Source organism: Loxodonta africana, chromosome 22, assembly GCF_030014295.1.
Source record: "Loxodonta africana isolate mLoxAfr1 chromosome 22, mLoxAfr1.hap2, whole genome shotgun sequence".
Classification (NCBI taxonomy): domain Eukaryota; kingdom Metazoa; phylum Chordata; class Mammalia; order Proboscidea; family Elephantidae; genus Loxodonta; species Loxodonta africana.
Genome location: NC_087363.1, coordinates 132,379 through 146,271, shown reverse-complemented (window position 1 = coordinate 146,271; position 13,893 = coordinate 132,379). Strand labels below are relative to the sequence as shown.

Genomic DNA, 13,893 nt, shown 5'->3' with positions numbered 1-13,893 from the left:
AGGAGAGCCCTCGTGAATGTCTGTCATTGCTGCCAGAACAACAAGCTCCACTAACCTGCTGGTCCAAACAGGATGAGAGACATGTGGGGCAAACCTGAGCCCAGCAACAGCCTGGAGTCCAGCCTCGTCGAGCCCAGCCCAGATCAATAATTCTAGCCAACGTGCAGATGCATGAATGAGAGTTTACAAACTCCATTTAAAGCAACTCAGTTTTGGTTGATTTGTTGTGTAGTAAATATGTGATCAAAAGTCATCCCCAACCATTTGAACACAACCTGGAAAAAAGAGCCTAAGTTTTATACTAATAATGGCATAAAATAGAGAAAAATAATCTCTAATAACTCTAAAACACAGGACTTTGACTATACATTCCTAGAAAGATAAACCTAAGGGAAAAGGATAAACAAAGAAATCTTGAACTACATTTTGAAGCATCATTTTTAGTAAAAATATCTATTTATTAGTTTGAAACAAAATCACACACATACATTTATGCACACGTACACAGGAGTATGTACACACTCTAGAATAAAGCAAATAGGTAATAATGACAATGTCTTAAGAGCTGAGATTTTTTAGTTCAAGAGATGCTGAAAACATCCAGGTTCTATAAGAGCATGTGGAACTGAAATTCTTGCTGAAAGAAATGTTTGGAAATACAGTCTGCCACAGCCAGGAAACTCTCCTCAGCCACCGCTGGGAAGAAGTGCAAAGTTACAAGGCAAAGGTTGGGAATCCACAGGAGGTAAAGAATTGAGAACAATAATGTCATCTACCTACATGTGAAGACTGCTAAAATAGTGACCTTTTTGTTACATATCCGGGAGTCCCCAACATATGATGGGTTTTCCTTCTGACAACTGCTGTGCCATAAGTTGATTTTGAGATAAGTCGAATATCTTATTTTTTTTTTTTTTAGGTTTCATTAGCATTTCCTTTTATTATCAGGATGTTTATAAATCTGATCTCTATTTGTATTTGAGGGTTGGAAACATTGCATCTGAGAACAATAGTATCAACAAATTATGTGCTGCAGCGTTCAATACAGTACATATTACTAACAATCAGATGTACAAAAATAATGGTCAGTTGTAAAGTGCAGATCATTCCAACTCAAATACATCATACATTGGTGACTACCTGTATATTTATCACAATTAAAAAAAAATAATGCTATCTACCATACTTTTTTCTTTTCTGATTTACTTTTTAAGTATGTAAACTTTCATGTGATTCCAAAGAGAAAACAATAAAACAAGCTCTACTGAAAAAAATAAGATGAAATTTGCAGAGAAGTCTTCAGTGGACAGATCACATTTGAGCAACTTGAAAGAAGTGAAGTAGACAACCGTAGAGACACCTGGAGGAAGTGAGGGTGTGGTAAATGGAGTAGCCAAAACAATGTTCTGTAAACTAAGACCACAAATGAAAGAAATGCAAGGGCTTTTTTAATAGGGCACCATATACTTACAGACTGTACACTAATAATTACCTTTATTTTGAAGCCTGATACATCAAACATATTTTGAACTGAATGGAGGAATTTGAATATGGAGAAGTAAAATATATTACTACTTCTTATGATGGGCAAGGAAAACATAACATGCTTTTGCTCCAAGGGACAAAACAACAAGAAAATGTAAATAATTTTCAAAGAACAATTAGATGTATGATTATATTAATGCTAAAGAAACAAGCGTGAAAGCCACTTGACGTTAGCCATAGAAGAAGACATATTCAATACAATTGGAAAATAAAAATAACACGTAAAAACTACATGATGGGTAAATATAAATAAGACCGCAAGCCGTGATGTTTCACACAATTATTAAAAACTGAGCAGGAAATTTAGAATAACAATCTCTGGTAGGAAAAAAAAATACAATCAGTTTATAATTTTCAATGATGATGATGGTTAAAAGCCTTTAAAAACCCATTGCCATCGAGTCAATTTCAACTCACAGCAAACTCATAAAAGTCTTTAGGGTGACCAATATTAATCACAAGGAAAGAACTCGTATGAGCATAATAAAGGGGAATGAATAACGAGGTAGACAGTATCTTCAACACATCCCTCCAATAATGCAGTAGTGTGTTTCAAGGTTGGCCCTTATAATAATTTAAAATACAAAATATTACATTATGAAATGAAGTTTGGAGGAGTCAGACCCCTGTAATACAGATCAGAGAGGAAAAAAGCTAACAAGCACACTCGCAGGTGCACACAAACACAGGCAGATCCCATCCCATGAACTACCTTAAGTCATTCCCAAGACTAAAGACTGATTCTCTTTATAGAAGATTTGTTTTAGATCATAGGAAATATGATCAAAACTTTAACTATTATGATGAAATGACTTCACATGATCAAGAGATTTCCCTATACTCTTTTTTTTTTTTTTTACCCAATGTCCCCTAGCCTTATCAATGCTGGCACCTCACTGAAATGACTTTTTTTTTTTTTTTGTCCTCTGTTTTTATTAGTTCTGTACACTTTACTGCTTTGCTCCCAAGTTATCTGCTGTCATTTCTTATTGTTAGTGAAACTTAGGGACCCTCGCACCTTAATTCTCTAATTTTCTGCTCTCATTTTGCAAATAGCTGAGAAAACAGAACATCAAGCTGTATTGAGGGTCAATTCACTCCTTTGTTTACATGTTTCAGTGTGACAGCCTTCTCATACACAGATGGCCAAGCAAAAACTCAGCCACTGCTCAGATAGCTCTTTACTGACTTGTACAGGTCTATGTTCTAAATAATGATGTTTCTAAATAATCTAATACAGTGATCGGTATTCACTATAAAAAAATAAATGATAATTCACCTCCTAAATTTCAAGACTCAAATTGATTCTTTATTTTGTGATATGTCATATTGGGTTACCATAATATTTTCCTGAAGGTTGGAGCCATTTAATGTCTGAACCCACCCAGGTTTGTTTTTGTAACATGCACAGATTTGTCATGGAGATAGTTTTTTATGTATGACTCTCAAGAGACCGTTCTTCACATCCTTGTTCCTCAGACTATAGATCAGTGGATTCAGCATGGGAATGACAATGGTATAGAATACAGATGCCACCTGTGCCTGAGTCAGGGAGGATGTGTTTTCCGGCTGTAAATACGTGAAAATCAGGGACCAGTAGAAAATGGTTACACCCATGAGGTGGGACGCACAGGTGGAGAAGGCTTTCTGCCTGCCCGCTGCAGACTGGATCCTCAGGATGGCTGCGATGATGGCAGTGTACGTGACTATGACGATCAGAAGAGGACTAAGGATGGTGGACCCAGCTAAAACAAAAATCACCGTTTCTGTACTGAAGCATCTACACAGGACAGGGCCAAAAGGGCTGTGGTGTCACAGAAAAAATGACTGATGCTGGAATCACAGAACGCCAAACTGCTTATCACACAAACAGATATCAAAGAATTTGCGAAGCCAATCACCTAAGGCGTGGTTCCCAGCCAGCTGCACACTTTTTGGGACATAACCACTGAATAGAGTAAGGGATTGCAGATTGCTACATAGCGGTCATAGGCCATGGATCCCAGAAGAAAACACTCACTACACAACAGACCAACAAAAAAGTACATTTGGGCAAAGCAGCCAACAAAGGAGATGGTTCTCTGCTTGGACTGGAAATTGACCAGAGCCTTGGGCGTCACGGTGGAGGAATAAAACACGTCAATGAATCCCAGATTGCTAAGGAAGAAGTATACAGGTGTGTGAAGTTGAGGGTCAATTCTGATTAACATGATTAACCCAAGGTTCCCCAAGACAGTGAACAGATAGATAAATAGAAATATCAGAAAAAGACTGACTTGAAGTTCAGGGTGGTTTGCGAATCCAGAGAAGATGAATAGGGTCACCTCAGTGAAATTGGACTCAGCCATTTACTTCAACTGAGGTCGGTCGTTGGTTTACCTGGTAGTAAGAACAATAAAAATCCCAGAAGGGTTCAGGTCTAAGGACCTAATAATCACAGCTTACTTAGACTCAAATAAAGAGAAGTCACCATGAAGGCAAATATTTAATGATTTCAACACAGTTAAGGATTTATTTGATTTTCATTTCTTACAACAGTGAGCTCAAGCATAACAACGATTGTAAGGATGGCTCAGGACTGGGAAGTGTTTCGTTTTGTTGTTCACAGGGTCGCTATGAGTCAGAATCAACTCAATGGCACCTAACAACAACAACAAACAGAATCGGCAGCTGCTGATTTAAAAAAAAAACAAAATTCCAAGTTCAAAACTGTGTGGAATTGATAGCATCCCCCCAAATTTCTCTCTGAAATGATTTAAAGGGATTTCTACTGTGTTATGCCATCCTCTAACCCAGTTTATTATTAAGCCTTAAATTGTACACTTGTCAGTTTATCTACAGGAATTAATTATATTATTGGAAAATTAAATGCTCATTTGAAGAAAAGGCGCTCCATGATTTGTGGATTGAATGATGCTGTTGTGTGGCAGCCTTATTTTTTTGTCACCTGACAGCTACTTCACAGTGTTTGTTAAAGAGCTGAATAAAAACTTAGATGGACAAAGTTTTGCAAGAGTTTGTAAAAAGAAAAGAAAATTAGGAATATCTTGCTTATTTTACAAATGTATGCTAAAGTTACTTGTACTTTTCTTCTATTACTTTTTTTTTTTTCCTCTCTATTGGTTGGTTAAGACCAAATTAGGAACTTAATCTATGATATATTGCCAATTATTTTGTTTGTGGGGGAACAGAAAAAAAGATTGCTATTGCTTCCAATATAAAGCATGTAATTATCTAAGACATCAGGCAGTTGCCAATTCCTTGCCAAACATTGATATTCAAAAGTGGTAATAAAAAAGCTAGAAACAGTAAAATAAGTATGGTTTGCTATATTTAAAACAAAGTTTAAAAATATAAGGTGATCTAACATTAGAAGTAAATAAAAATATAGGATGATCTATCGTGAGACCTGTAGGGTCACTATGAGTCAAAGTCCACGCAACGGCAAGTTTTTTATTTTTTTTGGTTTATCATTAGAAGTTAGATTACTAATTCAATTGATGTAAATTTGTTATAAATACAATCCAAAGCTACCTGTGCAGTTAATTCCAGTTGGTTTCTGACCTATAACACTCTACTTAAATAACTCAAAGGGATTTGATGTTATTTAAGCGTACTTAAACGTTCAGCTGCTAACCAAAAGCTTGGCGGTTGGAATTCACCAATTACTCCTTAGAAACGCTATCGGGCAGTTCTACTCTGTCCTAAAGGATTGCTGTGAGTCAGAATTGACAGGACAGTAGTGGATTCGTTTTGTTTTGTTTTTGATTTAATCATTAAGTACCCACACATTTCTTTCTGTTTATCCATGTATTGATTTAGAAAGCATTTATTCAACGAAGGCATTTTGTCTTGCTTCTCCTTAGAGACAGTTTTCTTAAGTCCTATTGGAAGATGCAGACAAGTAAAAAGGATACTTCTTATTATGGGAGATTCACATACATGCACACACACACGCACACGCACACACGAGTTTCAGATCGGGTACACACGAGTTTCAGTTCGGACACACACACACAAAAACCCGTTGCAGTCGAGTCAATTCTGACTCACAGCGACACTACAGGACAGAGTAGAACTGCCCCATACGACTTCCAAGGAGCACCTGGTGGATTCGAACTGCCGACCTTTTGGTTAGCAGCTATAGTTCTTAACCACTACACCACTAGGGTTTCCATCATCAATACAGCATGATAAATAATTTAATGAATAAATATACAAAGTATTTTAGGAACAGCCACTGAAGAATGGTTATGCTGTTTTAGAATCCAGAAGTGTTCCACACAGTAGAAACTTTAGAAAGGGAATATTTCTAGAAGAAAAGACAGAGAATTGGAAAATACTGAGGTTGAAATGTTCTCTTTATTTTTAGCAAATATGGAGACATTTAAAATTGTTGAATCATAACCTATGCATGGAATCGCAGAAAATGGAGAGATTAGAAGGGGAGATTAGCCCTCAAATATTCTCAAATGAAATACGTTTTATTTTTATAAGATAATAAAATTAGACTTACCTGGAATTCAGTTATCCAAAGAAAATCTCCTTCTCTCTCTACTATCTTCTTAATTTCAGGTTTATGATCAGACATTAAGAAAAGAAAATCACCATTAATTTTTTGCATATATTTGCCTCATCTATGATTCTGAATCTTACAAATTGTCTGTTTAATGATCTATATCTGTTGTTTTTGTTGTTTAGCACAGAGCTTTATTGCCTATATAACGGATATATTTATAATTTATATATATAATGTATATATATAGGATTTATTTCCTATATAATGGATCCCTATAAGTATGATGTTGATGAAAAATATATAGGTGTTTATGGTCATAGTACTGGGTATTGTCTCCTTCCATTGGTAGGATAGAAAGAGAAATTGAATTAACTAAGATGATTATTTAAAGTTTTTTTTTTTTTCCAGCTCAAACCTAGATTTGTAAATTCAGGGTTAATTCTGTTCTTAGTGTATTTCTAAAGCAGTGTCATGGCATCTCATAAAGGAATTGGTCAATTAGCATCTTTCTTCTCTCGACATTTGTATTTTAATTGTGCCCCAAGGTCTTTCCTTAATTTACTTGGAATACTTCTTCAATTGAAATATACAGAAATGTGTATTTCTTACTTTTATCTATTTCAATGTAAATGGTTGCACACATACTAAAATCATTTTAAAAATCATGTTTATATCCCAATATGATGTATAATTACTAGTGTATAAGAAATATTTTGAAGTTCTATAGGGATTATTGTATGTTTGCAAATTTGCCTCCAATTACACAGCACCTGCGCATATATTATCCTCATCACCATTCATCATCATCATCAAAATTTCTAAACTGATGGAGCTCTTAGTATACGTCAAGCACAGTTTTAAGGAATGTAATTCATAAACTTATTTAATCTTATTACAGTGAGTGACGTTGGAACTAATAAAATACCATTTTATTAATAAGTAAACTGAGTCAAACTCTTCTTTTTTAATTTTATTATGTCTTAAGTGAAAGTTTACAGCCCACATTAGCTTTCATTTAAAAAATTTTGTACAAAAATTGTTTAGTGACATTAGTTGCAATCCCAGCAATGTGTCGGCACTCTCCCCCTTTTGCTTTCACCCTGGGTTCTCTGTATCCATTAGTCCAGTTTTCTTGTCCCTTCTTGCTTTCTCCTCTTTGCTTTTGGGCAGGTGTTTCCCGTTTAGTCTCCTATACTTGATTGAACTGAGAAGCAAGTTCCTCACATGTATTATTATTTTATAAGTCTGTCTAAACTTTGGTGAAATGGTGGACTTGGGGAGTGCTTCAGTTCTGAGTTAGCAGGGTGTCCGGGGGCCATAGTCTCGGGGGTTCCTCCAGTCTCTGTCGGACCAATAAGTTTGGTCTTTTTTTGTGAACGAGGGTTATTGTTCTACATTTTTCTCCCACTCTGTCCAGGACCTTCTACTGTGATCTCTGTGAGAGCGATCATTAGTGGTTGACGGACACCATCTAAGTTCTTCTGGGCTCAGGCTGGTGGAGCTGTGGTTCAGGTGGTCCATTAGTCTTTCGGTCTATTATTTTCCTTGTGTCTTTGGTTTTATTTGGAGCCCTGGTGGTCCAGTGGTTAAGAGCTACAGTTACTAACCAAAAGGTAAGATGGTTGTTCAAAAGCTTTTAAGACCCCAGGTACTACTCACCAAATTAGGATGTAGAACATTTTCTTTATGACCTATGTTATGCCTGTTGACCTAGATGTCCTCTGACACCATGGTTCCCAGCCATCAGCTCCAGTAACAGTCCTTCAAGGTGTTTGGAATATGTCTAGGAAACCTGCATGACATTGCCTTGGTCAAATTGTGCTGACTTTCCCTATATTTGTGTTGTCTTGTCCGCTGTCTAGTTAGTGATTCTCTTTTGCCACCCCTCCCCTCCTTCTTAACTATCAGATATTTTTTTTTTTCTGCAAATAAACCTTTTCTTGGGTTTTTACCATAGTGGTTTCATATAATATTTGTCCTTTTGTGACTGATTTATTTCGCTCCGCATAATGCCTTCAAGATTCATCCATGTTGTGAGATGTTTGTTGGATTCATCATTGTTCTTTATCATTGCATGATATTCCATTGTGTGTATGTAACATAGTTTGCTAGTCTGTTCATTTATTGATGGACACTTAGATTGTTTCCATCTCTTTGCTATTGTGAATAATGCTACAATGAACATGGGTGTGCATGTGTCTATTAATGTGATGGCTCTTATTTCTCTAGAATATATTGCTAGGAGTAGGATTGCTGTATCCTATGGTACTTTTATTTGTAGATTTTTAAGGAGATGTCCTATTATTTTCCATAGCGGTTATACCATTTTACACTTCCTCCAGCACTGCATGAGTTCCAATTTCCCTGCAACCTCTCCAATATTTGTTATTTTCTGGGTTTTTTTTTTTGTGTGTGTGTGTGTGTGTGTGCCAGTTATATCAGAATCAGATGGTATCTCATTGTAGTTCTGATTTACTTTCCTCTGATGGCTAATGATCGGGAGCAAGTCCTCATGTGTCTGTTAACTTCTTGAGTGTCTTCTGTGGTCAAGCATCTATTCATATCTTTGCCCATTTTTCAATTGAGTTTTTTGTCCTTTTTGTTGTTGTTGTTGAGGTGTTGAAGTATTCTATAGATTTTAGAGATTAGACTTTTGTCAGATTTGGTGCAGCCAAAATTTTTTCTTAGTCTGTCAGTTATCTTTTTACTCTTTTGGTGAGGTCTTTTGATGAGCATAAATGTTAATTTTGAGGTGCTCCCAGTTATCTAATTTCTCTTCTGCTGTTAGTGCATTGTTAGTTAAGGTTTGTACACTTTTTATGCCATGTCTTAGGGCCCCTAGTGTTGCCCTTATTTTTTCTTCCATGGTCTTTATCTTTTTAAGTTTTATATTTAGGTTTTTGATAATTTTGAATTAGTTTTTGTGTGTGGTGTGAGGTATGGATCCTTTATCATTTTTTTTTTTACAGATGGAAGAGTCAAACATTTTTAAGTAACCTTTCAAAAGCTATTTCTTAAGTATTAAAGTTGAGTTTAAACACAGTTTTCTTGTTTTCAGATGCTAATCTATTAAGTATCCCCTTTTACTGCTCTTAAGCATTTATTTTTAAGCATTTATTATTATGACAATTATTTTATTATGTGGGTATATATGAGGGGTATTGGGTTCTGAGATATTAATCACAAAGAGAATTATTTAGTGGATATGCCCATCAACCCTTTTTTAAAGCACTGTCAAAAAAAAAAACAAAAACAAGGCTCCAGGAATTAACTGGATACCAATTGAGATGTTCCAACAAATGGATGCAGCAATGGAAGTGATCAGTTGTCTATGCAAAGAAATTTGGAAGACAGCTACCTGGCCAACCATCTTGAAGAGATCCATATTTATGCCTATTCCAAAGAAAGGTGATCTAACCCAATGTGGAAATTATTGAACAATGCCATTAATATCACACACAAGTGAAATTATGTTGAAGATCATTCAAAAGGGGCTGCAGAAATATATGGATGTGATAGAAATGGAACATCCCACTATATACTAAATACTAAATTTATGATTATAAATTCACGAATGCCAGAAAAAAAAAAAGAAAAAAACTAAAATCTTTAGACCCAGATAGTTCAATGGTAATTTCTGTTAAACTTTTAAGGAAGAAACAATATAAACATTACACAAGTTCTTTCAGAAAAGAGAATAGGGGCAACTCTTACAAAAATTGTTGTATGGATCTAATATAAGCCTAATATCAAAATATGAAATATACATTATGGGAAAAAAAATGACAGACATGTCTTTAATGCTCAGGTATTTAAAAATCTTTAATAAAATAAAATAATAGAAAATTTAATCCAGAAACACTAAAAATAATTACCTATCATAATCAAGTGGGATTTATCTCAGATATGTAGGATTGGATAAATATTGAAAAATCAACCATATTAAAATAAGAATAAAGGAAAAGATGTTATCATATTGGATTCAGAAAAGATTCCTGAGATTTTTTTCATATTTCAATTTCTTTTCCTTTATAATTAAGAAAGCGTTTGACCTGATCCTATTCAGAGTTTTTATGATATATTAACATATCTTAATAATTATTTTTAATAATAATTTATATTATAATAAATTAATACATTTTATGATATATTAATATTTTTCTGATATAACATTGTAAAATGTTTACTAGTCTCAGCATCTTTTTTTTTGTCCCTTCTTCTCTCATTTTTCTTTCTACACAACAAAAGTCAAGTACCTTAAAATGGTAATACAAGTTGCACGTATTTCTGTGCAGATGAATTAGGTAACACTGACCTGACAAACCCGAATAGAGAACCCACACCACAGTTTCCTTGTTATCCCTCAAAATGTCCCCCTGTCTGCTGGTGAATACTCCTGGAGAGAATTTATCCACAGAGCACCAGTCAATGCATGACACATGAAATTGTGTGTTTTGTAGAGGACTAATCTAACATAGCCCAAGGGGTATTATTAGTGTTTAGTGATAAAATGAGGGTAAGATACTGAATATATAGTATGATAATTGATACACTATGTAAGTAGACATATAAGTAAACATTTTAAACACAAAGAAAAATTATTGGAAGAAAATACATCAAAATATTAAAAACAGTTTTGAATGAGCTTCATTTTCTTTGAATTTTGTTGTATTCTCTACTTTTTCTAATAAGCAATGCTTTATTCCTATGATAGTATCATACTTAAAAGTATAAAGAGAATTTAGTGTAAAGAATGTACTATCCTACCATTGGTAGTCATCTACTTGGCCTTTGAGTTACAGAGTATTTAAGCATTTCGAAAAAGTTTATCTAACATTCTAGTAAAAAATGTGGAGGATCACAAAGGAAGACTAAACCATCATGGTTCTCATTATGTCTCTTCTAAAGGAGCAGGAAACAATCTATTACAAGCCTAGCGTTAACATATTAGTCCTTGAGCTTTTACTTTTGGAAAGGTGCCAAGCAATGTCCCTTGGAAATTAGTCCCCAAGGATGATGGAATGTTGCATTCTCAGCAACCTCCAGTATATGAAGTGCCGTGGAATTATTAGGGTGAGAGGCAAGGGATATTCAGCTCTGCTTAAGTTCATAGTCGCTCGCAGGTATTTTTTAGAGATATAACTTCCTCTCAAATTTTGCATTTGACGAGGAACTGAACAAAATTTGAAGGTTGATTTACCTCAGGAAAAAAATCCGTGACAAAAATGTAAACATTATGCATTTGAAAGGAAAACAATATTATATCACAGAAATTTTCATCTCCTTAAAGGCTTTATTTTATTTTACTTTATTTTTTTGAAGAATACTTTGAGCTTGACAAAATTCCAGGCAGGTAATATTGGAAGAAAAAATTTTCACCACGGTTGGCTCACTGTAAGTATTATTCTCAAAATTAGAGGGTTTTAGGTCAGATCATGCAGCCCTGGTGGTACAGTGGTTATACGCTCGGCTGCTAATCAAATCCTCAGCAGTTCAAATCCACCAAGTCAACCTGTGGGAGAAAGACGTGGCAGTCTGCTTTCGGTAAAGATCTACAGCCTTGGAAACCCTGGGGGGCACGTGGTACTCTGTCCTCAGGGTCACAATGAGTCGGAGTCAACTCCACGGCAACGGGTTTTGGTTTCTTTTAGGTCAGATCAAATAAAATGGAGACATCTACACATGCCTTACCCATAAGCGACGCTAGGGTTTGTGGAAACAGACTTATGGAGTTGGTGGAATCAGCTGTATATGAGCAATTGTTTCATATTTTGGAACTATAACTTTCAGAGGGTATTTTATTTTCAATAGTCAAGAAAACAAAATGTCTTCTGGAAATGAATATTCTGTGGTCTCCAATTTTAATACATCACAGTAAAGACTCCAAAGGTTGAAGTTTCCAATCTGTCTTGTTTTAAATGACACTGAAAGCAAAAGGACAGTAAATGATGGATTAAAACTTTGTTTCTGTCACTGCTTACTACACGTTTAGAATTTTTCTTCAGGTTGCTGAAATTAATGATAATTAAGAACATAGTGTTATGAGCGTGCTTTTTGTAGTAAACCTAACGTGGTAGAATCACAGAGCCAACATTTACTCGCTTTTACTTTGGATAAATTACTTAAACTTCTGTGCCAATTTTCTTATCAAAAAATGTGAGTAATAATAACACCTATGGCATGATATTTTCATGGAGATTAAATGTGTTAGGAAAGGGAAGCCTTGAGAACACTGGTCATTTCATGCTAATTACATAATATATGTTACTTTCTGATTATATAACATTCCAATGTCCATTTACACCCCTATTTACATATAGCAATGAAATTAAGATTTTGTTCAGTCATATTTTGTAATCTACTCTGTATTACCAATTTCTAGAAACACAGAACTGTTCTTTTTTTCTTTTTTTTTTAATGCCAGATCATTCATCCAAACAAAAACCTGTTTGAAGTCACTGGTGCTAAGTATTAATTTAATCTTCTACAGTTTAGAGAAATTGCATACTATGAGTAGAAGTAATAACACAAACGTGTCTGACTTCATCCTCATGGGACTGACAGACTCTGAAGAGATCCGGCTGGTCCTCTTTACTCTATTTTTCCTGATATACCTGGTTACTCTGCTGGGGAATACAGGGATGATACTAATAATCCACCTGGATCTCCAGCTTCACACCCCCATGTATTTTTTCCTCAGTCATCTGTCATTCCTTGACCTCAGCTACTCGACGGTCATTACTCCTAAAACCTTAGAGAACCTACTGACTTCAACCAAGGATATTTCATTCAGGGGCTGTTTCACCCAGCTTTATTTTTTTGTCTTCTTGGGTGCCACTGAATGTTTTCTTCTGTCTTCTATGGCCTATGATCGCTACGTAGCTATCTGCAATCCTCTACGATACCCAGTTATTATGTCCGTGACACTCTGCCGCTCCCTCATCACTGCATCCTATGTGATCGGCTTCATTGACTCCTTTGCCAATGTCCTTTGCATGAACACACTGCGTTTCTGTGACTCCAATATAATCCATCACTTTTTCTGTGACATACACCCAATTTTAGCCCTGTCCTGCACTGATACACGTGATACTGAGATCATGATATTCATTTTTGCCGGCTCTACCTTAGTGGTGTCTCTTATCACAATCTCTGTGTCCTATGCATCCATTCTCTCCACTATCCTGAAAATCAATTCCACTTCAGGAAAGCAAAAAGCCTTCTCTACCTGTGCCTCCCACCTCCTGGGTGTCACCATCTTCTACGGTACCATGATTTTTACTTATTTAAAGTCAAGTAAGTCCTACTCCTTGGGAAAAGATCAAGTGGCCTCTGTTTTTTATACGATTGTGATCCCCATGCTGAATCCACTCATTTATAGTCTCAGGAACAAAGAAGTGAAAAACGCTCTCATTAGAGTTATGCAGGAGAGAGAGCACAAGGCATGTAAGATGACAGTGATGTTCCCTTTTTAATCTCAAATTTTCTTTCTTTCCTACTAGGTATTTCCTTGGTCTTTCTCTCTAATAACAATTTCATTTTTCAGTTGACCTCTATTTCTGTTGAACTATTTTTTACTTGACTATATATGATCTCGGACATCTCTAGCCATATTTTTTATTTTTAGAAATCTAAATAGTAATTGGAAGCCAGGAGATATGAGTTAAACTTGTGGTTTAAATATATATGCCTTTAAGGAAAATTAATGTGCAAAATAAGAAAATACGGTATCATTTTTAAAACTCTATTGTACCAACCTCTATGCATATCCAATTTCAGAGAATTTAGTTATGGGTAATGAAGCCCTGGTGGCGCAGTGGTTAAGAGTT

The 13,893-nt window shown here is 35.3% G+C and overlaps 1 protein-coding gene and 1 pseudogene across 1 annotated transcript; one reads left to right on the top strand and one right to left on the bottom strand.

Moving 5' to 3' along the window:
* Positions 1 to 1,241: 1,241 nt before the first annotated feature.
* LOC111748982 (olfactory receptor 8I2-like) lies at positions 1,242 to 4,320 on the bottom strand (annotated as a pseudogene).
* A 6,474-nt stretch (positions 4,321 to 10,794) lies between these two features.
* Positions 10,795 to 13,539, top strand: LOC100670782 (olfactory receptor 8H1-like). Its single transcript, XM_003423736.3, has one exon. The coding sequence runs from the start codon at positions 12,574 to 12,576 to the stop codon at positions 13,537 to 13,539; it is 966 nt and encodes a 321-aa protein (XP_003423784.2). The 5' UTR covers positions 10,795 to 12,573.
* The last annotated feature ends 354 nt before the right edge of the window (positions 13,540 to 13,893 follow it).